Source organism: Bubalus bubalis, chromosome 18 (genome assembly GCF_019923935.1).
Source record: "Bubalus bubalis isolate 160015118507 breed Murrah chromosome 18, NDDB_SH_1, whole genome shotgun sequence".
NCBI lineage: Eukaryota > Metazoa > Chordata > Mammalia > Artiodactyla > Bovidae > Bubalus > Bubalus bubalis.
The window spans coordinates 63,748,682-63,773,669 of NC_059174.1; the positions used below are offsets into that span (position 1 = coordinate 63,748,682).

Consider the following 24,988-nt stretch of genomic DNA (forward strand, 5'->3'; position numbering starts at 1 on the left):
CGTGGGGTCGTGCCCAAGGGCGCCGGATGGGGAAGGCTGCGCAGGCGCGCAGAGTCGCGGCCGATCTCTGGAGGGGCGGAAGCGCTGCGGTGAGTCGGTGGGGCGTCCTTGGAGGCGGGCTGGGAGGGGCTTTGCGGGAGGGTGCGGCGGGCGTGGTCGCTGGGGCTGAGAGTACCTGGGTGTCCGCGTTGGTTTGTCCGGCGTCCTGTCCGCCTGCACGGCTGTTCTCCGTGTGGTTATGGGATTTGGCTCACGGTTTCTGCGGGTGTTTGTTGAGGACTCTTCTGAGCTTTAGAAAGGCTGTGTGGCTATTCGTTTAAATTTGTATACCAACTAAACAACAATAAGGGGGAAAACCTGAAGAAAACGAATATCTAAAACTAACACTGAGTCAGTCTTGTACACTTGAAATTAACACAATGCTGTAAGTCACGTATACTTTCATGTTAAGACATCAAGATACTGGGAACCCATCTACTGGCCTTTTTCTGATTGGACCCGTTTTCCCACTCGTGCGCTTTCGGGGAGAGACATTGAGACGGGAACGGCTGCCTCAGCCACGACGGAGTGTGAAGGAAACACATGTAAAGCCCTCGGCACGGTAACTGCGGTTAGTCACTTGCATCAGTGACCGTTTTGAGGAACAGATGTGGAGACATCGCACTAGAATCGCTCACAACTTGCAGAACCAGTAAACCTCAAAAAAGGTGTTGTGATTGGGCACCACTCTGTTTTGATGGTTTACGGGGGCGGGGGGTAGAGGGGAGAGAATGACACAAATTTGATGCTTTTTTTTTTTTGATAGTTCCTTCCATCTCCTCAGCTCCACATTCACAGGACTCTGTTCTTCAAGAGAGAGGCCCCATGAAGGGGAGCACAGCCGCTGGACCTCTGGAAGGCATATCACAGGTGAGTTATGGTTTGTTTTTTCTTACAAGGAGACCCTAAAGAATAAAGATTAACCCTAACCCTAGAGAATAAAGTCATCTAGTAAAACAGAAATCCTCATAAATACTGCTGTTATCAAGTGCCCTGAGCTTTAATCCCACATCCAAGGACAAATTTTAAAAGAAGTGAGATTTTCTTTTCCTTACTAGTTGGAGAACAGTTTCCATTTCACACGGACACATATTTAAACAAATATGTTTTCCAGGATTCTAGTAAATTATGAAATGTACGTCAGTTCAAATGTACTTATCAAAAGAGAAATCTATAATCCATTTTTAACTTAAATATACAGTTTTCACATTTCATTGTACTTACATGTAAATTTCACCATTAAATACTGAGCATAAGTATACGCTGACCTTATATTCAGATTTTTTTTAAATGTTAAGATAAATGGACAAATGGGAAAAAAATGGACAAATGACTTTAAGGATGTGATGTATTAGACATTATGCTGCTGCTGCTGCTAAGTCACTTCAGTCGTGTCCGACTCTGTGCGACCCCACAGACCGCAGCCCACCAGGCTCCCCCGTCCCTGGGATTCTCCAGGCAAGAACACTGGAGTGGGTTGCCATTTCCTTCTCCAATTAGACACTATAGAATATATTAAATAATTAGAGAATCTAGAAGGTGGTAAAGTTCCGTCTACATATATTTAGACATTTAGTAAACTCTATAGGGACAGGAAGACATATGTAAAGCTTTGGGCTACAGTTGGAGGAAAAACCCATTCAGGACTGAACTGAGGTCCTGGGTTGCTGACAGTCTTCCCTTGTCTTCAGACTTTAGACAAACTCAGGAGTGTTTGTCAGTCCACAAACACCACCAGTTTGTACAAAATCCCTATTTGGCAGGAGAAACAGTAGATTAAAGAATTGTTTCCCACCAGTAAGGATGTGGGGGCCAGTCTGACATGAGCACTGCTGGCTAGAGACTGGAGATGCTGTTGGATGTTGCAGCTGGAGGCCCGGATCTGTTGACTAGAACCACAGGCTACAAACTCAGGGTAGAGGCACAGTGGTTCATGCTTTCCTCAAAAATCCTTGTTTTCCAAATAAGTTCCTGGAATGCTTTCCTCAAACAGGGTCCACGACCAGTTTTAACATTTTGGTTGATAATACAGGATAATTTTTCTTACCCAAGGAGTTGTTTTTCACTATCTGTAATATGTATCTGTATTTGGCAAAAACAAAACAACAAGCCCTGGACCCTCCAGCACACACCACAGTGCCTGTGCGCCGCCTGCTATTGTTCAGCCAGGACTGCCCTCCCCCTCGGGCCTTGTGGGTAAGAAAGTGTCTGCCCTTTCAGCAGTCACTGACATTCCGAGATGTGGCCATCGACTTCTCCCAAGAAGAGTGGGGACTCCTGGACCCCGCTCAGAGAGAACTGTACACCGCTGTGATGTTGGAGACTTACCAGAACCTGATCTGGCTGGGTAAGTGCACCCAGCCCTTAGTTCACATCTGCCTGTAGCTATATCTTCCTGCTCCTATTGGAAATCTCTGGGGACCTACAGTGGCCTTTACTTTTTGTTCCGTGTCCCAGAAAGAGCATAGTTAGAAATGGACAAGTTCCTCTTTACTGTCCTTCCAAAAACCTTCAAATTTCATCTGGCCATTCTTTTTTTATTCTGGCCATTCTTATAAGGGCTTTGATCCTGATTCTGTGGTAGGAGATGAATTCTTGGGTAATAACGGCATGACCAACTGCCACTTCTTTCTCTTTCCAAAGGCATATCTGTTGCAGAGCCCAACATAGCCTCCCTACTGGAGCGAGGCCTACAGCCCTGGCTGATGAGAGAGGAGGATGCAGGAGCTCCAGGAGCAGGTGAGTCTGGGACCAAGCTGAGGGAAAGATGTATGTGCAAAAGGCCAGCTGCCTTCTGAGATGACCACAGTTTTAAGGTGTTTGGGCATCTTCCTTCAGAGGGCCTCTGGTCTGAGGTCCCCAGTGGATCCACCTCTCATCCTCATTCACTATACTCACCCACCTTTTTAAATAATTGACTCCAAATGTAAGTTTGTGATCAGCTCTCCACCTTTACTCTCTGGATTGTTTTTCACCACTTTATCCTTCATTCATTTCATAAGACTGTTTCCTCAGAAAGATATCTCAAAACTTGTGTTTTCTTTATGTATCCAAAAAATTCTCACTCTCACCTCTGATAAATTGAATAAATATATCCATCCAAGAACTGTTCCATTAACAAACATATTCAATCTCTAGTTCTGGCCAAGAAAGGGCATTTTGTAAGAGACTAGAACCCATCAAGGAATTTACTATTTAACAAGGGAAAGTAAGAGATGTTCTTAGAACAGACACATGAAAAGCTGCTCAACATTGCTAATTATTAGAGAAATATAAGTCAAAACTACAATGACGTATTATTTCACACTGGTTAGAATGACCATCATCAAAAAGTCTACAAAACAAATGCTGGAGAGAGTGTGGAGAAAAGGGAACCCTCCTACACTGTTGGTGGGAATGTAAACTGATACAGCCACTATGGAGAACAGTATAGAAATTCCTTAAAAAACTAAAAATAAAGTTCCTGTATCATCCAGTGATCCTATTCTTGGGCATATAGCTGGAGATTTTCTAATTTGAATCACTGCAGCACTATTTACAATATTGAAGACGTAGAAACAACCTTAATGTCCATGGACAGATGAATGGATAAAGATGTGGTACACATACACAGTAGAATATTACTCATGCATAAAAAGAATGAAACAATGCCATTTGCAGCAACATGGATGGTTGAGAGTATCACACTAAGATGATGGTCACACTAAGTGAAGTAAATCAAAGAAAGACAGGTATTGTATGATATCACTTATATGTGAAATCTAAAAAAAAAATGATACAAAGAACTTATTTACAAAACAGAAATGGACTAGCAGAAATAAACAAACATATGGTTTCCCAAGGGGAAGGTGGGGGCAGGGATAAATGAGTATGGAAATCACAGACACAAACGACTATGTATAAAATAGATAAGCAACAAGGATTTACTGCATAGCACAGGGAACTATATGTATTCAATATCTTATAATAACCTATCATGGATATAAAACGAAATTTAAAAAATACAGATGTATACATATGTATGTATTATCCATCACTTTGCTGTACCCCTGAAACTAACACAATATTGTAAATCAACTATGCTCCAGTTTTAAAAAAGAGATGTTCTTAGATACCTTGGCAAAGTAGGAACCAAGATTGGATCATTTCAAACACAGTGGTTACTGCACACACACCAGAGTGGCCAGAGATAAACACATCTGTGGGGTTGGTGCAGGGGTCTGGCCTCTTGTGTGTGCGGCTCACCTGCAGCGTCTAGACCTTTTCAAGCCAAGTCCTGGGTGCACCTCTTGCTCTCATGGGAGACTGCCGCTGGGAATGCCCCAGCTGAGAACTGGTGGGGTGGACAGTACCCAGCTCTTGTGGGCGGTCTGGGCCATGTCAGCCCTTGATGTCTGTCTCAGTCTGTCTGAGCTGCTATAACAGAAACACCACAGACCAGGTGGCTTAAACAACACATCTTCATGTCTCACAGCTCTGGAGATGAAGGTGCCTGCAGATTCAGTGTCTGGCAGGGCCATTTCCTGGTTCACAGATGACCATCTTCTCACTGTGCCCTCATGTGGTGGAAGGGGTCCCTTTTAGAAGGGCACTAATTCCATTCATGAGAGATTAAATAATTTAATATTTAAATGGATATTTATTAATCAACTATACTTCAATTTTTTTAAGACTTAAAATGCATTTCAAATAAAAAATAAGGATAATGTGTGGTGCTAGCCGTTGCACAACATTGGCGTGTATTTAATGCCACTGAATTGCACCCTTAAAGTTGGTTAAAATGGTAAATTTTATGTTTTGTGTATTTTTCCACAATAAAAAAATGTTTAATTAAAAATAAGAATAAACAGGTATTTGTTTCTAGCTTTTTCTGTTAGTAGAGTATGACAATAAATGTCCTTGTACATACATCCTTAAATACTAGAACCTTTTTCTAAGGATAGATTCTTAGCAGTGGGGATACGTACATTTATTTATATTAATGTGTTTATATGTTCGTTTTCAGAGAGTGAGTCAACACAGAAGAGCAAGGAATTGTCTTTAAGGAAGAGGATAAAAGGAGAAACATACCATCGTGAACGAGTGATGAAAAAAACGAGCAGCACGGGTAGAGAATATGCAAAAGCCTCCAGCACCAGGGCATGCCTCGTCATCCATCAGAAGATGAAGGAAGAGAAATGCTACCAGTGCTTCGAGTGCGGGAAATCCTTCCGTCGTCGATCAACTCTCATCCAGCATCAGAGGATCCACACAGGAGAGAGACCCTATCAATGCAGCAAGTGCAGCAAAGCCTTCAACCAGAAGGCCCACCTTGCCCAACACCAGCGCACCCACACGGGCGAGAAGCCCTACACCTGCGGGCAGTGCACACGGGCCTTCAGCCAGGTGACACACCTCACCCAGCACCAGATCATCCACACCGGAGAGAGGTTCCATGGCTGCAGCGAGTGTGGGAAGGCCTTTAGCCGCCCCTCCGCCCTTGCGGACCACCAGAGAATCCACAGCGGAGAAAAACCCTTCAAGTGCAAGGCCTGTGGCAGAGCCTTCACACAGAGCGCCCAGCTCCTCAGACACCAGAAGGTCCACTCTGAAGACAAGCCCTACAGATGCAGCAAGTGCACCAAGTCCTTCATCCGTCTCTCTTCCCTGACGGAGCACCAGCGGACTCACACCGGAGAGAAGCCCTATCAATGTGAGGACTGCCCGAAGGCCTTCTGCCGCCTCGTGCAGCTCACTCAGCACCAGAGGACCCACACGGGTGAGAAGCCCTACACGTGTCAGGAATGCGGCCGGGCCTTCACCTGCAGGTCCCATTTCATTGTCCACAGGCGGAGTCACACGGGAGAGAGGCCCTATGAATGTCAGGTGTGCCGGAAAACCTTCAACAGTCACTCCTCCCTGGTGACGCATGACAGGACTCACAGTGGAGTGAAGCCCTTCAGATGCGATGCGTGTGGGAAGGCCTTCAGCACCTCCTCCTCGCTCTGTCAGCATAAGAGGATTCATACTGGGGAAAAGCCCTACAGTTGCCACGAATGCGGCAAGTCCTTCAGGTGCCGGTCACACCTTAGTCGACATCAGCAAACGCATACGGGAGACTTGAAAACGCATACCAGACTTGAAAATGTTACTATTCCAGTTACCTAACCATCAGTCAAGATCTTGAAAACAAGCAGCCTCAGTTGACTCTGACTCTTGGAAAAGCAGCTTATTCTCAAGGTCTCAGGAGCTAACTGAAAAATAGATAATGACCCAGGACCTATTGTATAGCACAGGGAACTATACTCAGTGTTTTGTAATAAGCTACAAAGGAAATACAGCTACAGCTTTTCCAGTAGTTGTGTACGGATGTGAGACTTGGACCATAAAGAAGGCTGCCCGTGGAATTGTGTCCTCGGTCTATAGTCTTCCCCAGGCAAGAATACTGGATTGGGTAGCTATTCCCTTCTCCAGGGGATCTTCCCAACCCAGGGATCAAACCTGGGTTTCCTGCATTGCACACAGATTCTTTATTGTCTGAACCACCGGGGAAGCCTGAGCATTGACGAATTGATGCTTTCTAATTCTGGTGTTGGAGAAGACTCTTGAGTGTCCCTTGGACTGCAAAGAGATCAAACCAGTCAATCCTACAGGAAATCAACCTCAAGTATTCACTGGAAGGACTGAAGCTGAAGCTCCAGTACTTTGGCCACCTGATGCAAAAAGCTGATACACTGGAAAAGACCCTGATACCTGGAAAGATTGAGGGCAGTAGGAGAAGGGGGCAGCAGAGAATGAGATGGTTGAATAGTATCACTGACTCAATGGACATGAATTTGAGCAAACTCCTGGAAATAGTGAAGGATAGAGGAGCCTGGTGTGCTGTAGTCCATGGAGTCTCAAAAAGTGGAACACAACTTAGTGACTGAACAACAACAGTGGGAAATGAATCTGAAAAAGATGGATATTTGTGTATGTATAACTGAATCACCTTGCTGTACACCTGAAACCAACACAATATTGTAAATCAACTATAATTAAAACAATTTTTTAAAGAGCTCTTTGGATGGAATAACTAAAGACAGGGAGGAAGCAAAGCAAGTTAAAAGCAGAACATGAAACCATTATCCTGCAATCTGGAGAACTCTAGCCTCCTACTCCTACCTGAATCCTACTTGGCTGCCATCACTAATGAACAGCAGCCCTGCACAAATGACTTTACTGGCCCTGAGCCTGTGTACCCTCACATTTAATGCCCTGAAACCAGGTTTACAATGCAGGTTCTTGGCTTTTGCTTCTGTCCTGATGGGAGAGACACATATGCCACCAAGTTCACATCTTTAGCAAGGGGCGGGGTGGGGCTTGAATGTTGCAAAGTGTGAAAAAACAAACAGCCATGACTTAATACTTTACATCTGAAAAATGGTGCCCAGATCTGGTCACAGATTTAGCTTCGAATTACCCAACCAGTGGGCTTTCCTGAATTTCCTCCCACGCTTCCTCCTACAGCTGCTGTATTTTAACGATCTCATCACTGCACCTGTCACTTTTGAACAAGAATCCAGAGGCTGACACAAAGGACCAGCACTAGGACAGACATAAGGGGTATCATATTAATAGATGTTAGGGGGTATTCCTAAACTGAGCACACAGGATTTTTTTTCTTTTTTCTTTTCAGTGCATATATAAAAGCATTTATAAAATGCATGCACCAGTGTAGAGAAGAAAAATACATACCCTTTGTTGTTTAGTCTTAAGTCATGTCCGATTCTTTTTCAACCCCATGGACTATAGCCCGCCAGCTTCCTCCTTCCGTGGGACTTCCCAGGCAAGAATACTGGAGTGGGTTGCCATTTCCTCCTCCAGGGGATCTTCCTAACCCAGGGATCAAACCCACGTCTCAGGCAGGCAGATTCTTTACCACTGAGAATATAACAGTAGATTCCATGTAAGGAGTTACTCCTAAATGAGCCGACCTTGAAATTCAGGATGAAAAGCTGCATGAAGATTAAAGACTTCAGTGCCCTGACTTCATTTTTCAACAGTAAATATTCTCATTTTCTCTACTCTCTATTCCTCTTCCCTGTTTTCTATTTCTTCACAGCCTTTCTCACCATTCAATACACTATTTTACTCATTCTCTTGTGGTTTGTTTCCATTCACTTGAAAGTAAGATGTTAGAGGGTGGGGAGTTTTGTGGGTTTTTTCTCTGCTGTATCCCCCTGAATGGCTTTTCATTTGTTGTTCAGTCGCTTAGTCATGTCCAACTCTTGACCCAATGGACTGCACCACGCCAGGCTTCCCTGTCCTTCACCATCTCCAGGAGCTTGCTCAAACTCATATCCATTGAGTCAGTGATGACATCCAACCATCTCGTCCTCTGTCATCCCCTCTCCTGCTGTCAATCTTTCCCAGCATCAGGGCCCTTTCTAATGAGTTGGCTCTTTGCATCAAGTGGCCACAATATTGGAGCTTCAGCATCAGTCCTTGTAATGAATATTGAGAATTGATTTCCTTTAGGTTTTTCCTCTCGGAGAAGGCAATGGCAACCCACTCCAGTGTTCTTGCCTGGAGAATCCCAGGGACGGCGGAGCCTGATGGGCTGCCGCCTATGGGGTCGCACAGAGTCCGACACGACTGAAGCGATTTAGCAGCAGCAGCAGCAGCAGCTTTTCCTTATTTGCTTCAATTTCCAAGTCAGCTACTAATTTTACTATTTTCTTAGTATCTCATACCACGGGCCATTTCCACTGTGATCAGGAGCAGAATGGGGTTCAACACCAGTGCAGGTTCCAAAGAAAATACTTTCTGAAGAGTGATAATAACGACATTCCCATTCTGCAAGTGAGAAATCTACTAATTTGGTGTAATAACAAGTCATCCCGTACTGATCTTACGGTCCCAAAACTTAACACAGAAAGAAAATCACGCTCCCACGGGCAGGCTCAGAGGACTGCACTCGAGCGACACCGCGGTCATACAGACACAGACAGCGGGACATCACAGGTGCACACTAGAGCTCACAGAGGACTGTCGGTTCCCGTAACTACGGACGCTTCTGGTTTCCAGGAGAGGGGAGGGGGCAGTTCTCATACTCCGCGCCTGCGTACACTCGCGCCCAGCCGCGCCACGCCCCTGAACCCTCGGGCCCCGCCTCTCCGGCGTAGTCACGCCTCTGATATCCTGGGCCCCGCCCCTCAGGCGTAATCGCGTACGTGCACAGGCACTCCCGCTCTGACGCTAAGGTTCCACCTCTCCGTCTCAACAGCCTAAGAACACGCCCCCTCGGCTAAGCCACGCCCTGTCTCCGCCCCTCGCGCCTGACTGCTCGCCCACCTGGGGAGGTTCGACCCCCTGTGCGCTGGTCTCCGGGGCGTCGGCTGCCGAAGTCCTTCGGGTGAGGGCGGCTGGCTTCCGTGGGAGGCTCGTGGGTTGGTCAGGGTGGTCTAGTGTCTGAGCCCAAGAGCCAGGCAGGGCCGCCGAGGCGGGCGGCTCTGAGCCCGCCCGTGGAGCCCCGGCCTGGACGCCGCTGCTCGGTCGCTGCCGGGCGGACTACATTTCCCAGAGGCCCGCGCGGGTGCGCCGAGGCTGCGGCTCGGACCGGGATCGGTGTCTGGGGCGGCTGGATCGGGGTGTGCGAGTGCGAGAGGCAGGACTGGGCTGTGAACGTCCAGAGCGTGCGGCCGGGGCGTGCTGGTGTGAGTGTTCGAAACGGGTGTGTGAAAGGTTAGCCAGCGCGGGGTCCCCGGGAGAGGCTGAGAGATCGTGCAGAGAGGGGCTGATGTGTGTGTGAGAGACCGCCAGCATATTGGTGTGTCCGGCGTGTGAGATTGTGTGACAGTGCCTGTTTGTCCTCGTGTGAGGGAGACCAGTGTGTATTGTGTGTGCGTGTGTTAGAGGTAGCAATTGCAGTGTTTGTGTATCTATGTGCGCGAGAAATCCACGTGTCTCAGAAGCAGAGACCTTTGAGACTGTGTGTGTGTGAGAGAGAGGGAGGAAAACTAATGTGTTGAGACCAAAGTGAGTAGGAGAGAGACTGAACCATGGTTCGCCACTCCGAGGTGTGCAAATACAGCCTCTGCGAGGTCGTGGAGTGTGCGTGTGTGAGCGAGGCAGAGATGAGGGGCCGTGGGTGTGAGAGAGACTGAGATTGGGGTTGTGTGTGTGATGTTTGTGATCACCACGTGCTTGTACATGAGCTCTCTGCGGCGGTGGTGCGGCTGCAGTGATGTGCCTTCCACTGGATGCTTGTGACTGTGTCCTTCCTGTGATCAGGGGGTGTGTGAGACCTTGTATCAGTGTCTGTGTATCACCCGGTGTGGTTGTAACAGCGCCTGTGTGACTGGGGTGTTTTGGGGGAGACTGCTTGGAAGGTTGATAACTCTGGCCGCCTTGTGCATGTTGATTTATGGAATTGTGTATTGCCAGGATAAGAATCCTGGGGTAGAATTCCCTGCTCCCAGTCCCAAGAGTTCCACTGAGAAGCAAGAGGTGGGGCACCTGGATCTCCTGATTGGAGCAGGGGACACCCTCAGTTCTGGGTGACAGAAAGGAGGGGAAACCAAGGGGTTGAGGAGAGAGATGAGAGGGAAGGTGGTAGAATTGGGTGCTAAAGGATCCACTGTCATGGAGGAAAGCAAAGGTTTGGCAGGAGGAGGAGGATAACCCTGTCCTCTCATGGCATTCAGGAGTCAGATTTTCAAACTGTAGACTGTATCAAAGCATGAAGCAGAGATGTGGGAAGGAAAGAGTCCACCTTTATCTATAAAATAGAGAAAGCAACAATTTCATGGGATTATTTTTTAAAATAAAGTGAGAGAACATAATGTATGCAGAGTATCTAGCACATCTCATTGGTTTTATTCATAATAAGACCAAAGAATGGGAATGCAACTTTTAGAAAAGATCAAATTTAGGAACTCGAGCTTAAGAGAAAGAGTTATAAATTAGACCCCTCAATCACCATTGGTTGCCTGTAATCTCTTGGTTATGTGGACAGTGAAACCAAAGAAGGCTGGGAGGAGGAAGGGGAAGACAGAATTTTTACGCTGGTGATCCTGGGAGTGCAGAGAGGTTCTCATCTTCTCACTCTTTTTCTTCTTCCAGCCTTACCCTCCCAGGACACTGCTGTTCTCCAAGAGAAAAGCCAGGAAAAGAAGGTGAAAATGACAGTGGAACTAGTGAAAGCCATACCCCAGGTTAGTTATTCCATATCTCTTCCTCGAAAGGCAGTCTTTCTGTTTAGGACTTGGTAAAGCTGTTTTCTTTATGAAAATCCCTTGATTAACAGTCTTTGGAAAAGACTCTGAGGCTGGGAAAGATTGAAGGCAAAAGGAGAAGGGGGCAGCAGAGGATGAGATGGTTAATAGCATCATCTACTCAATGGACATGAGTTGGAGCAAAACTCCAGGAGACAGTGAAGACAGGGAAGCCTGGTGTGCTGCAGTCCATGGAGTGGCAAAGAGCTGGACATGACAGCGACTGAACAAGAACAACAACAGTCTTATCTAAGGGCCTGGTTCCCACCTCTCCCAGAGAGCATGCCCCTTATTTTTTACAAATAAACTTCCTTTTTATAATAGAAAATTTGCAGATAGCAGGGACTATGCATATGAATCACACTCCGCTTCCCCAGTTTCTAATATCTTACATTAGTTTGGTGTGTGCTATGCTTAGTCTCTCAGTTGTGTCCGACTCTTTTTGACCCCATGGACTGTAGCCCACCAGGCTTCTCTGTCCATGGGGATTCTCCAGGCAAGGATACTGAAGTGGGTTGCCAAGCCCTCCTCCAGGGTATCTTCCCATCCCAGGGATCAAACCCAGGTCTCCCACATTGCAGGTAGATTCTTTATCAGCTGAGCCACCAGGGAAGCCCAAGAATACTGGAGTGGGTAGCCTATCCCTTCTCCAGGGGAACTTCCTGACCCAGGAATTGAACCAGGATCTCCTGCATTGCAGGCGGATTCTTTACCAGCAGAGCTACCAGGCAAGCCCTTAATGAGCCAACATTGATAGATTATTACTAAGTCCGTGCTTTGTTCACATTTCCTTGGTTTTTACTTAATGTCCATTTTCTGTACCAGGGTCCTATCCAGGGTACCACATTGCATTTAGTAGTTCTGTCTCCTTGAACGTGACAGTTTCGCATACTTTCCTTCTTTTTGAAAACCTTGTCAGTTTTGAGAGGGTCTCATGGCAACCCACTCCAGTGTTCTTGCCTGGAGAATCCCAGGGACCAGGGAGCCTGGTGGGCTGCCGTCTCTGGGGTCGCACAGAGTCGGACACGACTGAAGCAACTTAGCAGCAGCAGCAGCAGCAGGTTATTTTATGAACATCTCTGAAATCTGATGTTTTTTCCTCTGATTAGACTGGCCTAATGTATTTTTAGAAGGAAGATCACAGAGTTCCATTTTCATCATGTATCATACATCAAGGGTTCATACTGTCAACGTGACTTATTACTATACTTTGAGTGCCTAGTTGGGGTAGTATTACCAGGTTTCTGCACTGTAAGTTACTCCTTTATGTTCCACTTTTCCATGCTGTACTCCCCTCTCCGTTGGCAACTACCAGTTCTAGCTCTATCTATCCAAAGTCAGTTTCTGTTTTGTTTTTTTAGATTCTGTAGTTAAGTGAGATCATACTGTGTTTGCCTGTCTTTGTATGACTTATTTCACTTAGATAATGCCCTCTAGTTCCATCCATGTAGTGGTAAATGACAACACTGAGCATTACAAAGATTTTTAGTATTTTCATTGGAAATAAATGTGAAGATGAAAATGCCCATAACACTTTAAAAATTTTCTCACAACTCTCACAGATATAGAAATCAAAGTAGTGGTTACTAGGGGGAAGGAGGAGACAAGATAGGGGTAGGGAATTAGAGCTATAAACTATTATGTATAAAATAAGCTACAAGGATATATTGTAGAACACAGGTAAATATAGCCAATATTTTATAATAACTATAAATGGAGTATAGCCTTTAAAAATTGTGAACACTATATTGTATACCTGAAACTTATATAATATTGTTTGTCAACTATATCTCAATTCAAAAAAAAAAACCTGCAAACCTCTCAAAATTGACCAAAAGAAAAAAAAGAAAATTGTCTTAATCTGCTGGTGATTATAACTGGGCATTGTCTTTAAGAAACTGAAAATAACTATTTTTGGTTTCATATTGATATTGTCTAAATATATACTGGCTTGTTGTACTCAAATTTAGTACACAAGTTGGATGTGTTGCAGTCCTGCACAGCATGTTGCTGTTCAGGTCACTGAAGTGTGGCATGACATGCTAATTAATTCTTAATGGTACAGCATTAAAGAACAGTTGCATTCTAGGGCAGTTCCCTGGCATTCCAGTGGTTAGGACTCTGTGCTTTCACTACTGGGACTGGGTTCAATCCCTGGTTAGGAAACTAAGATCCCACAAGCCATGAAGCTCAGCAAGCCCCGCCCCCCCACCAAAAAAAAAAAACTGCACTCTAAATATATTTTCTATTGTGTCAACCAAAAAAAACCCAGCCATGTCAGTTCAATGCCTCTTTTCCTTAAGGCACTAGGATCCCATAGGGTACCATTTCCATAATATCAACTTAAATATTCTTTTTTGTTGTTTTTGAAGGTTCAACCATAGATACACATCCTTCCTTGAAGCCCTTGTTTACTGCCCTGTGGCCATCTGTCCATATTTCCCCAGGCTTGAAAATTCCCATGGACAGAGGAGCCTGGTGGGCTGTAGTCCATGGAGTGGCAAAGTCAGACACAGCTGAGCACACACGGTCACACACACAAGAGAAATGGATTAGCACCATTGTATACAATACAATTTAGCAACTTCAATAAGAACTATTTAATATTATATGTTTAAGGTTTTTTTCCTCGAAGGGCTATTTCTCACATAATGTAGGGCCAACTTAATGCTTAAGCTTGAAGTCACGTGTGGACACGAGCATTGCTTGATCCAGAAGGTCTTTGTGTTATTTCAGGACCTGGTGACATTCAAGGATGTGGCAATAGACTTCTCCCAGGAGGAATGGGAATGGCTGAGCCCTGCTCAGAGAAGTTTGTACAGGAGTATGATGTTGGAGAACTATCAGAGCCTGGTATCACTGGGTGAGGATTTTTTCCCCCTCTGTATAATTCAGAATTACCCTTAGAGACTCTTTACTTTTTTTTTTTTAATTTATTGTGTGTCGATCAGAATTGAATCTGGAAAATGAAGAGGATGTTCAGGAAGTGGTGACCGTTTCAGGTTGAGTCGGTGATTTTGGTGTGTATCAGCTATTTCATGAGTGTGGCCTTTAGCCCGTTGGGAGCACAGGGCATGCTGTGACTCGCGCTGGCCTCCTGTGCTGGCTCCTTTCCTCTGCCCTATAGTAGTGTTACCAGCGTAACAGAGCTCACCAAGAATATAGCCGGATCGTTAGGAATTCGGAATATTGCTTTAAAACCTGTATATTTTTATTAACTTGCAGAAGGTGAACTAGTGAGGCATAAGCTGAAAATTGCTTTAGATGTTCTTAGGGAAACTAACACCCTTTTCAGCCCTAGGGCCACCTCATTGGCTAGTTTAGCTTTCTCTTGTCTAGAGGCCCCTTTTATCCTGCTTGCTTGTGGTTCACTAAATGTTGTGAAACTAAATGTATGTCTTTCACCAAATTTGAGAAATGTTTGATCATTATTTAATTTTTTCTACTCTCTCTTCTCCTTCTGGGATTCCAGTTGCACACATGTTAGAACCTTGGATATTGTGCCTTAGGTAACTAAGGATGTGTTCCCTTTTAAAAATCTTTTTTCTCTGTCAGCTTAGATAATTTCTGTTGATTCATTTTCAAGTTCACTGCCGCTTTCTTTGTCCTCTTCAATGTCTTATTAAGCCCATCTAGTGAATTTTTAAATTTCAGATACTATATTTTTCAATTCTAGACTTTTTACTTGGTTCTTTTTTATAATTTCTGTTTTGGTGCCAAGAGTATTACAAGCATATTTTCCTTTATATTCTTGAATATAGATATAATAGCTGTTTTAAAATCCTAGTCTACTGATTCCAGCATCTGTCTTGTCACAGGTTGGGTCTCCATTAATTCCTTTTTTTCTGAGTATGATTCACTTTTTCCACTTTTTAGGGAGTAATTAGATTTTTTCCTGGACACTATAAATAATACAGGATTATTATAAATAATTCAGGATTCTGTTACGTTCCTCTGAAGAATACTGATTTTGTTTTTTAATCAGACAGTTAACTCAAACTCCAAACTGTCTCTCAGTTCAGTTCAGTCGCTCAGTCGTGTCCAACTCTTTGCGACCCCATGAATCGCAGCATGCCAGGCCTCGCTGTCCATCATCAACTCCTGGAGTCTACCCAAACCCATGTCCATCAAGTCGGTGATGCCATCCAGCCATCTCCAAACTGTCTCTAGGGGTCCTTTATATTACCTCACTTACTGCTGTCCAATGATCTTCTAAAAATGCTGGGCTGAATTTCTGCCTCCAGTCTCTTAGAAAATGATTCCACTTTTATAGGATTGACTGTTGGCAGCCCCACTAAACTATGCCAGAAGCTTTATATAGTCTGTCACTCCTTGAACTATTCATTTCTATCATGTCATTCCATCAGAATTAAGGGACCAGCTGAAATGTCCAAAACATGACCAATTTTCATATCTTTTTCTGTATGCAGGACTTTGTATCTCTAAGCCATATGTCATCTCCTTATTGGAGCAAGGGAAAGAGCCCTGGATGATGATGGAGAATGAGATGAGAAGCCCATTCCCAGGTGAGTGTGGGAGAACCAGAGAGGGGAATCCTTTCTAGGCAATGGCTCAGCCATTTGCACAGGTGATCTTTCCTCCTTTCTTATGCTTCTTAGAAACTCTTCTCAAAGAAGGGCACTCAAAGCTGGTGCTCTGGGACAACCCAGAGGGCCAGGGTGGGGAGGGAGGTGGGAGGGGGGTACAGGATGAGGGGGACACATGTATACCTATGGCCAGTTCATCTTGATGTATGGCAAAAACCCATCACAATATTGTAAAGTAATTATCCTTCAATTAAATTAATTAAAAGGAAAAGAAAAAAAAGAAACTCTTCTCAAGCTTTCCAAACCTGGAAGAAAACTGAAAGTTGACTTCTTAGCGTGAGCTCCCCAAATATCTTCTCTTCTACTTGTTTTTCAGTTGCTCAGTCTTTTCTGACTCTGACCCCTGGACTATAGCATGCCAGGTTCCCCTGTCCTTCAGTATCTCCTAGAGTTGGCTCCATTCATGTCCATTGAGTTGGTGATGTTATCTAACCATCTCATCCTCTGCTGCCCCCTTCTCCTTTTGCCTTCAATCTTTCCCAGCATCAGGGTCTTTTCCATTGAGTTGGCTCTTTGCATCAGGTGGCCAAAGTATTGGAGCTTCAGCTTCAGCATCAATCCTTCCATTGACTATTCAGGATTGATTTCATTTAGGATTGACTAGTTTGATTTCCTTGCAGTCCAAGGGACTCTCAAGTCTTCTCCAACACCACAGTTCAAAAGCATCAATTCTTTGGCGCTCAGCTTTCTTTATGGTCCAGCTCTCACATCCAAACATGACTACTGGAAAAACAATAGCTTGGACTATACAGACCTTTATCAGCAAAGTGATGTCTCTGCCTTTTAATATGCTGTCTAGGTTTAGCATAGCTTTCCTTCCCAGGAGCAAGTGTCTTTTAATTTCATGGCTCCAGTCACAGTCTGCAGTGATTTTGGAGTCCAAGAAAATAAAATCTGTCACTGTTTCCACTTTTTCCCCTTCTATTTGCCATGAAATGATGGGACTGGATGGCATGATCTTAAGTTTTTTGAAAGTTGAGTTTCAAGCCAGCTTTTTCACTCTCCTCTTTCACCCTCATCAAGAGGCTCTTTAGTTTCTTTTCACTTTCTGTCATTGCAGTGGTATCACTGGCATATCTGAGATTGTTATTTCTCCCGGCAATCTTGACTCTTCTAAAAACTCATTTTGCAAACATCTTTATCCAGCTCCTTCCCATTCCCTCTTTCCTTTTGACATACTGACTTAACATAAACTTCTCTGTTTTTTAAATCTTAACTCCAAAATTAGATGCTGCATACAAATCATAACATACCCTGCTACTTTAAATCATTTTTTGCTTTCCTGTTGCAAATAGGAAAAATCCAAATCCTACCAGCTCCTTAATTTTCCAGCCTTATCTTCCATTATGTTTTAGCTTTTTCACTGTACTTTAGCCCAGAGTTTTCTTCACGATGCAAGGTATCAAGGTATGTTCCATATGTTTTACAGGTATTCCCACATCCTGAGTCTCTAAGCCGTGAGAGAACAGATGAGGTTAGAGGCAGTCTGAGTTCCAAGTCTGATTCCCTCTGGATCATAGGCAGTGTCTTAGGATTATCATTTTCAACAAGTGCCTGATGTACAGTTGAAAAGCACTGCTCTAGCCCATAGGTCACCTTTTCTGAACTTGCAAGCTCTTTCCCACTCAGGCTTTTGTTTTTCCTGTTTTCTCTGCCTAGAATGCTCTCCTCTTGGCTTTCTGTCTATGTCTGGCTCTCAGGCCAGAGCTTAAAAATCATCTCATTGGAGACCTTCCTAACCACCTCATATAACGAACATTTCCCTATTCCAACCCAAGTACGATCTATGAAGCCACTGTTTCTTTTTAACACTCAGGAGAGCCCGTAATGGTGTGTGCTTATTTTTTGCCTCCCCCACTGAACCTAAATTTCACAAAGACAAGGGAATGTTGGGAACATACATGATAATTATGCCTTTATGAAATTCTCCTTTCACTTCTGTAACAGTGTTTGATCTTTACATTTGGGGATGATGTGGACCCTATACTTCTAGGATCCTCCAAATATTAGGAGGGATATAAGCTCGGTTTAGACACACTTTATAGTTTGGTTATGTAGGAAGCTACTATCAGCCTTAAGGAGGAAAACAGAAGGAGGAACTTTCCTGATAAGAGGTAATAACTGTCCATGTTAGAACAGATACAGGAAGAGGGAAAGGGGATAAAGAAGCCTGTTGTAAATCTGATGGGACATTGAGTGACAGTATGGCTTTAAGTAATAAGACAGTATGGCTTTTCAGTGATTAAGATAGCTCAGCATTCATGTTGAGAAAAGCCAAAAAGGTAAGGGACAACCACGGCTCTCCGTGGGAGGCTGGAAATGAAGACAACCTTCACATGACAAAAAGTAAATTTGAGGGAGGAGCAGATGACGCTGTCATCTTTCTGCTTTTCTCTTTCTAGGATTGCTCCCCTCAGTCCATCTACATAAGAAGAACCATGGGGAATTGGTTTCTTGAGTTCTTATGGGCCCAGTTCTAGAATTATTGAAGTTTGGGTGTTCCTGATACCATGAATGACCTGGAGAGGAAGCTTGTTAAAATCTCAGTGTTTCTTAATTGCTTTGGTAGATTTGATCCCTCGCATCTCTGAACTTTTATACTAGTTTTACTTTTTTACCACATGGATTCATTTTTGATATATTTTCTTCTCAAATTACTTGCTTTGTTGGTCTTGTCTTCCTCATAACCTTCTGTACTTCTCTAGAACAACTGTCTTTAATTACTTTAGTGTTCCCCATGCTTGACATGTAGTAGAAAACTATTTAGGGAGCATTGGATTAGTCAGTAATTTGTTATTATATTTCTTGATATCACCTCTTCCCTAAAGTTTTCTCTTAGTGTCACCTCTTCTATACACATTTCTTCTTTATAGATTTATCAAGAATTTCTTATTTATGCCTGAGTTCCTATGATATACGTTAAGTGACTTAGTAGTAGTATATAAGGCTCATTTATTTCTTCCCAAAAGCTTATATTCTATCTCACAAGGTAAGAAAGGTAGTGATGTGGTAGTAAATAAGCATTTAATTAACAACAGTGATACCAACCCACATATCTCTGTAAGACTAGTTCCTACAAAAAGACACATGGCAGAACCCTATTAAGATGTGATAGTTTTCCTAGGCTGGTGAAAGAAAGATGATGAATGGAAAAATCCCTTAATATGCACTCTGAAGTTCAAGGATCTATGAGAAATGAAGAGCATTTACTTTATTAAAATACATGGAAATGTCTTATGGGAATGCTATTTTCTGATTATGAAGAGATGACTCTAGGATTTTGCCTAAACTCCAAGAGAAGTCACAAAGCATAAGGTGTTTGTGGTTTCAGGGAATCTACAGAGATTTTTGAGTGGCAGAGTTATGTGGTAGTATTGGTTTTTTAAGAAAGTTAGCCTGGCTGTATATGCAAGTCTCCTAGAAGAGGGAGAGAATAAAGAGAATTTCATGTATAGTCTGTTACGTTAATACAGGCATAAAATATTATTACCATTGCAACCTACACCTTCAGGACTCTCTTATCCTACATTTAATTTTCTAAATCACCATTTCTTTTTTTTTTTTTTTTTTTTTTTTTTTTTAAGGATTTATGCTATAAGTTTATTTACAAACATCTAGGATGCTGAGTTCAAGGGATTGATCCTTTTAAGAGACTGCACCTCTTAATATGCTTCTCTTCCTATCTGTCTCATGGATTACTTTTTAAGCAGTTGGTGTCTGACGATAAAGAAAGCTGCAGCAAATCCAGACCCAAAGAACAAAGTCATCATAGCTAGTAATCTCCACTTGTTTTCCACTGAAAATGGTATATTCTTCCCTGGACCCTCCTCATAGTGGCTCCGACGAACCACTGAGGTTGTGAACCTCCGGATGCTCTGTCCCAACATAGCTCTGTTGGAGGCTCTACAAAAGATCCAGAGACCTGAGGCGGAAGAAATGGCGGCTGCAAAACCACCGCTCCTTGCCTCACGACCTTGCTCCTCTAACTCTAAATCACCATTTCTATATTCTTCTATGAGCTCTCATTCTCTGGGGTCTGCTTACATATTTTTTTCAGTTGAAATGCCTGTGCATAATATATTTTGTGGAGTTCATTATTTTCAAATCACCTTTTCTGTGTTAAATGTTTCCTTTGTTATAGCCCATGATAAAGGAAACATTTGGTTTTTTGAATCTTTCAGATTGGGAATCTATACATGAGACACAAGAATTAGCTCTGAAGCAGTTTGTATGTGATGATATGTTAATGGAGAGAATTGCAAGCTATGAACGGGAGTGTCCTACTTTTGGAGAAAATTGGAAATGTGAAGATCTTTTTGAGAGGCAGTTGTTAAGCCAAGAGACATTTATCAGGCAAGAAAGACGTGCTCCTAAAGAAAACCTCACTGTGGAAATAGACCACAGATATAACAAACCTGAGAAATTTGTTCCTCTACACAGTATAGAAGGGAATATTTATAATAATCACAAGTCAGATAAAAAAAACTTTTCCAAAAATTCCATGGTATTAAAACACAAGAAAGTCTATGCAGGAAAGAAACTTTTTAAATGTAATGAATGTGAGAAAACCTTCACCCAGAGCTCATCTCTTACTGTTCATCAGAGAATTCATACTGGAGAGAAACCGTATGAGTGTAAGGACTGTGGGAAGGCCTTCAACCAGAGTCAGCACCTTGTCCAGCACCACAGAATACACACCGGAGAAAAACTCTTTGAATGTAAGGAATGTAGGAAAGCCTTCAGCCAAAATGTACATCTTATTCAACATCAAAGAATTCATACTGGAGAAAAACCATATAAATGTAAGGAGTGTAGAAAAGCCTTCAGCCAGCCTGCACACCTTGCTCAGCATCAGAGAATTCATACTGGGGAGAAGCCTTATAAGTGTAAGGAATGTGGCAAGGCCTTCAGTGATGGCTCGTCCTTTGCCCGACATCAGAGGTGTCACACCGGCAAAACACCCTACGAATGTATTGAATGTGGGAAAGCTTTCAGGCAGAACACATCGCTTATCCGGCACTGGAGATATTATCACACTGGGGAGAAGCCCTTCGACTGCATCGACTGTGGCAAGGCCTTCAGCGATCACATAGGACTTACTCAGCACAGGAGGGTTCATACTGGGGAGAAACCTTACAAATGTAATGTGTGTGGGAAGACCTTCAGCTACGGCTCATCCCTGACCGTCCATCAGAGAATTCACACGGGAGAGAAACCATATGAATGCGACATCTGTGGGAAAGCCTTCAGCCATCATGCCTCACTCACCCAGCACCAAAGAGTGCATTCTGGAGAGAAGCCTTACCAATGCAGGGAATGTGGAAAAGCCTTCAGGCAGAGCATACACCTTGCTAGCCATCTGAGGATCCATACTGGAGAAAAACCCTATGAATGTAAGGAATGTGGAAAAGCTTTTAGCATCAGTTCACAGCTGGCTACTCATCAGAGGATTCATACTGGAGAGAAACCTTATGAATGTAAGGAATGCGGGAAAGCCTTCAACCAGAGGGCACACCTCGCACAGCACCATAAAATTCATACTGGAGAGAAACCTTATGATTGTACTGAATGTGGTAAAGCCTTCAGCCAGGCTACCCGCCTTATCCAACATCAGAGAGTCCACACAGGAGAGAAACCCTATGAATGTACTGAGTGCGGGAAGGCTTTTAGTGACAGCTCATCCCGTGCTCAGCATCTGAGACTTCACACAGGCCAGAAGCCCTATGCATGTGTTGAATGTGAGAAGGCATTCAGAACAAAATCATCACTTACTTGCCATCAAAGATGTCATACAGGGGAGAAACCTTATGAATGTAGTGCATGCGGTAAAGCCTTTAGCCATCGACAGTCGCTTACTGTTCATCAGAGAATTCATTCTGGAGAAAAACCATATCAGTGTAAGGAATGTAGGAAAACCTTCAGCCAGATTGGACACCTTAATCTACATAGAAGAATCCACACTGGAGAGAGATCTTACGAATATAAAGAATGTGGAGAAGTCTTCAGACAAAGTGCACACCTTGCTCATCATCATAAAATTCATGCTACAGAGTCATCTCAAGCCCTCAGCTCTTCCCCACCCCCTGCATCACCAAATCCTGGGGATATGTCTGCTGAGTATTTCTGGAATTCATCCACGTCTTTCCATCCTCATTGCCCTAATCCAAAACGTAGTCATCTCATCTGGACTATTCCAATTGTCTAAACACTGGTCTCTCTGCATCCTCTTTTGTCTCCTCCAAGTTCATTCTTCACACTGCTCCCACAGTGGTCTGTTCAAATGTAAATGTAATTATATGACTCTCTTAAAACCCTTGGTGTGAAAATTTAAACTACTTGATGCATACCAAGTGCTTAGCATAGTGCCTGACCCAGAGTAAATGCTCTATACTGACAGTTCAGTATCCTTCAGAGTCTGCTTGAAAGCCCTTTTTAAGCAGTGAACTCTGGAAGACAGTATATGTACTTGGAGATCATAACAGTTTTAAAACTGAAACTTAATGTGAATGATGAGGATTAGCATGTGTTAAAGCTTAAACATTAACACGTTTAAAGCTTTATACCACCACATACATGACTGTATTCCTTTGTTGGTGAGAAAATTCAACATGACCTAATACATAGAGTATGTTTTAGGAAGTATCTAGAACTCTGGATAAGACTGGATCAAAAGAATTAGAAAATAACTGGGAATAATGCAAGACTGTATTTAGTAAAGGCAAAAAGTAAAAATTCCTAATATTTAAAATGGAAGAAGCAGAGAACTTGAATAATCAAGCCCTTTTTTAAGATACCTGGTTTCACAGATTAATGCTGAACCTTCAAGGAATCATAATTAAGCTGTTCTAGAGTACAGAAAAAAATAATTGAAATGGATTATTTTGGAGTACTTCTAACCCCTGTTAAGGAGAACAGAGGTTATGAATAAATGGAGATCCATGTTTCTAGAAGGAACTTTTAGTACTGTAAACATGTCTGTACATTCAGTCAATTCCAGTCACAATTCTTTTAGGATAATTTTCCACTGACAATTTTGTTCTGAAAATCAATGTAGAATGGTAAATAGGAAAGCATCACAAGGGAATTTTTGAAAAATGTATCCCCATGAATTTAGTTACTTGCAAAAGTAATTATTTTTCATGTGTCAGTGGGGGAGATAGATGACTTAAATGGTGCTTGACAATTATCCAGCTGGAAATAAAGTCAGATCCACATTTCACCCCTTACAGAGAAGTTCATTCCATATAGATTAAAGATATAATAGGAAGCACAATATTAAATTTCTTAGAAGAGAATGTAGAATATTTCTATCCCCTTGAGTTCAGGTAGGCTTTAGTAAGCAGGACACAGAGTCCAGAAGTCATGAAGAGGGACAGTGTTAGGTAGGACCATGTAAAAAATTTAAACTTTTCCATGGTATAAGACACTGTATGCAAAGTGAAAAGACACATGACAGATATTTTATACATATATTACAAAGGATATAGTCCTTCTAAAAAGTGCTGTTGCTTTATGTGGCCGCCTGGATGGGAGGGGAGTTCAGGGGAGAATGGATACATGTATATGTATGGCTGAGGCCCTTTGCTGGCCACCTGAAACTATCAGATTGTTCCTTGGCTGTACCCCAATACAAAACAAAAAGTTGAAAAAGAAATGCTGTTGTAAAGCAGCAAGTAAGAGACACAGTCTGACAGCAACTCGAAACGAAGAAAACAGTCAAGGAAAATCTCAGTTGCACTAATGATCAGGTAAACGGAAACTGTAAAAGTTCTCGCCACCAGCACAGACCAGCACACACATTATGGATAATATCCAGTACTGCTACAGATGTGACATGTTTTTATGCGTTGGGAGGGTAAATAGGTAGAAAGCCATTTTAGAAGGCAATATGGGAATGGCTACCCACTCCGGTATTCTTGTCTGGAGAATGCCATGGACAGAGGAGCCTGGTGGGCTACAGTCTGTGGGGTCACAAAGAAGCAGACATGACTGGATGACTAGCACACTAACATGGTATTGTATGTAAAACATATAAAGTGTAATGAATTAATCACTGCTGCAGTTCTAGGGATTTATCTTCTCAAAAAGCACAGGCACAAAAATATAGATGTACATTTACCACAGAATTTTTAAAAACTTGGAACAGCTTAAGTATCCAGCAGTGGTAAATTGATGAGTTAATTTTGGAAAATCAGTTCAGTAGATTATTATGCAGTAACTGAAAAGAATGAGGAGGATCTCTATACTTACAAAACTATGCCTTGTAGTTTATTGAGAATGTAATTTTCATAACTGTAATATGGCATAGTTAAAAGTACATAAACTCTTTAAAGTTAACATGAACTATGTTGTTTTTGTCTGCAATGCAAATAGAAACCACGCATGCACAGACTCGTTCCCTGTTGGTTGGGCTGCTCTGATGTCATTCCCTGAGGTTTTCTTTGCGTCACCAGCTTGTACACAGTTCACATTAGTCCAATCAGACATTCTCTCCTTGGGATTCAGGCGGGAGCTAAATATGAATCATCTCTTGGCCACAACTTTTAAGATGCTTCCCGAGTTCCCGCTGCTCTGCTTCCTAGAGCTAAAATGTTTCATGTTCTTTCCAGGTTGTCCCCCCACCAGCATTTTGTTCTCATTTTAAAATAAGATTAAGTTCTTTTGCTGTCTTAGGGAAAACTAACCAGTATAGAAATTGGTTAGCACTGAGTTGGTTTCAGGCCAAAGATTCTTAGTGTGGAATTATAATTAAATTGTGGTTATTGGGTGACATAGAGCAAAGCAGTATAAGGAACCTAATCCTATTTTGTGCCATAAAAGTAACAGGCCTTCACAGCAACAGAAAGACAGCTCATCAGCTGAGGTCTGGATGGCTCTTTCCTTGGATGCATTAAGAGGACAGAAGGTGTCAGTCCATGGAGTATGTATGATGCCTGTTCAGAGCAGAACTGGGTAACAGAAAGCAAGAGGGTAAAAGGACTTATTTCTTAATAAACTTTTTTGCTTTAAGGCATGGAGTAGAACACAGATCATTCGTGTAACATAATTGAAAGACTTCTTGTAGCTTTTATTGTTCAGTCGCTAAGTTGGGTCTGACTCTGTGAC

The 24,988-nt window shown here is 43.0% G+C and overlaps 3 protein-coding genes across 3 annotated transcripts; 2 read left to right on the forward strand and 1 right to left on the reverse strand.

Moving 5' to 3' along the window:
- The first annotated feature begins 145 nt into the window (after positions 1 to 145).
- Positions 146 to 24,220, forward strand: LOC102392628 (zinc finger protein 420). The gene is given in 8 exon segments (XM_045163388.1): positions 146 to 707; positions 806 to 909; positions 2,260 to 2,386; positions 2,683 to 2,778; positions 5,045 to 5,813; positions 5,982 to 6,098; positions 20,465 to 21,749; positions 21,751 to 24,220. Coding segments are annotated over 7 exon segments (2,895 nt in total). The 5' UTR covers positions 146 to 707; positions 806 to 864; the 3' UTR covers positions 22,207 to 24,220.
- LOC123330329 (zinc finger protein 471) lies at positions 8,568 to 18,540 on the forward strand. Its single transcript, XM_044931752.2, has 5 exons — positions 8,568 to 9,415; positions 11,125 to 11,216; positions 14,013 to 14,139; positions 15,707 to 15,802; positions 18,286 to 18,540. Exons 2-5 carry the CDS (start codon positions 11,184 to 11,186, stop codon positions 18,339 to 18,341), a joined length of 312 nt encoding a protein of 103 aa, XP_044787687.1. The 5' UTR covers positions 8,568 to 9,415; positions 11,125 to 11,183; the 3' UTR covers positions 18,342 to 18,540.
- LOC123465130 (cytochrome c oxidase subunit 7C, mitochondrial-like) lies at positions 19,474 to 19,892 on the reverse strand. The gene has a single exon (XM_045163385.1). The coding sequence runs from the start codon at positions 19,768 to 19,770 to the stop codon at positions 19,579 to 19,581; it is 192 nt and encodes a 63-aa protein (XP_045019320.1). The 5' UTR covers positions 19,771 to 19,892; the 3' UTR covers positions 19,474 to 19,578.
- Positions 24,221 to 24,988: the final 768 nt, after the last annotated feature.

Bases quoted from the DNA above. Each gene is read 5' to 3' on its own strand.
- LOC123330329 (XM_044931752.2), top strand. From the start codon at position 11,184: ATGACAGTGGAACTAGTGAAAGCCATACCCCAG. The intron at 11,217-14,012 runs GTTAGTTATTCC...GTGTTATTTCAG, and splicing joins TAGTGAAAGCCATACCCCAG to GACCTGGTGACATTCAAGGA. The intron at 15,803-18,285 runs GTGAGTGTGGGA...TTCTCTTTCTAG, and splicing joins GATGAGAAGCCCATTCCCAG to GATTGCTCCCCTCAGTCCAT.
- LOC123465130 (XM_045163385.1), bottom strand. From the start codon at position 19,770: ATGTTGGGACAGAGCATCCGGAGGTTCACAACCTCAGTGGTTCGTCGG.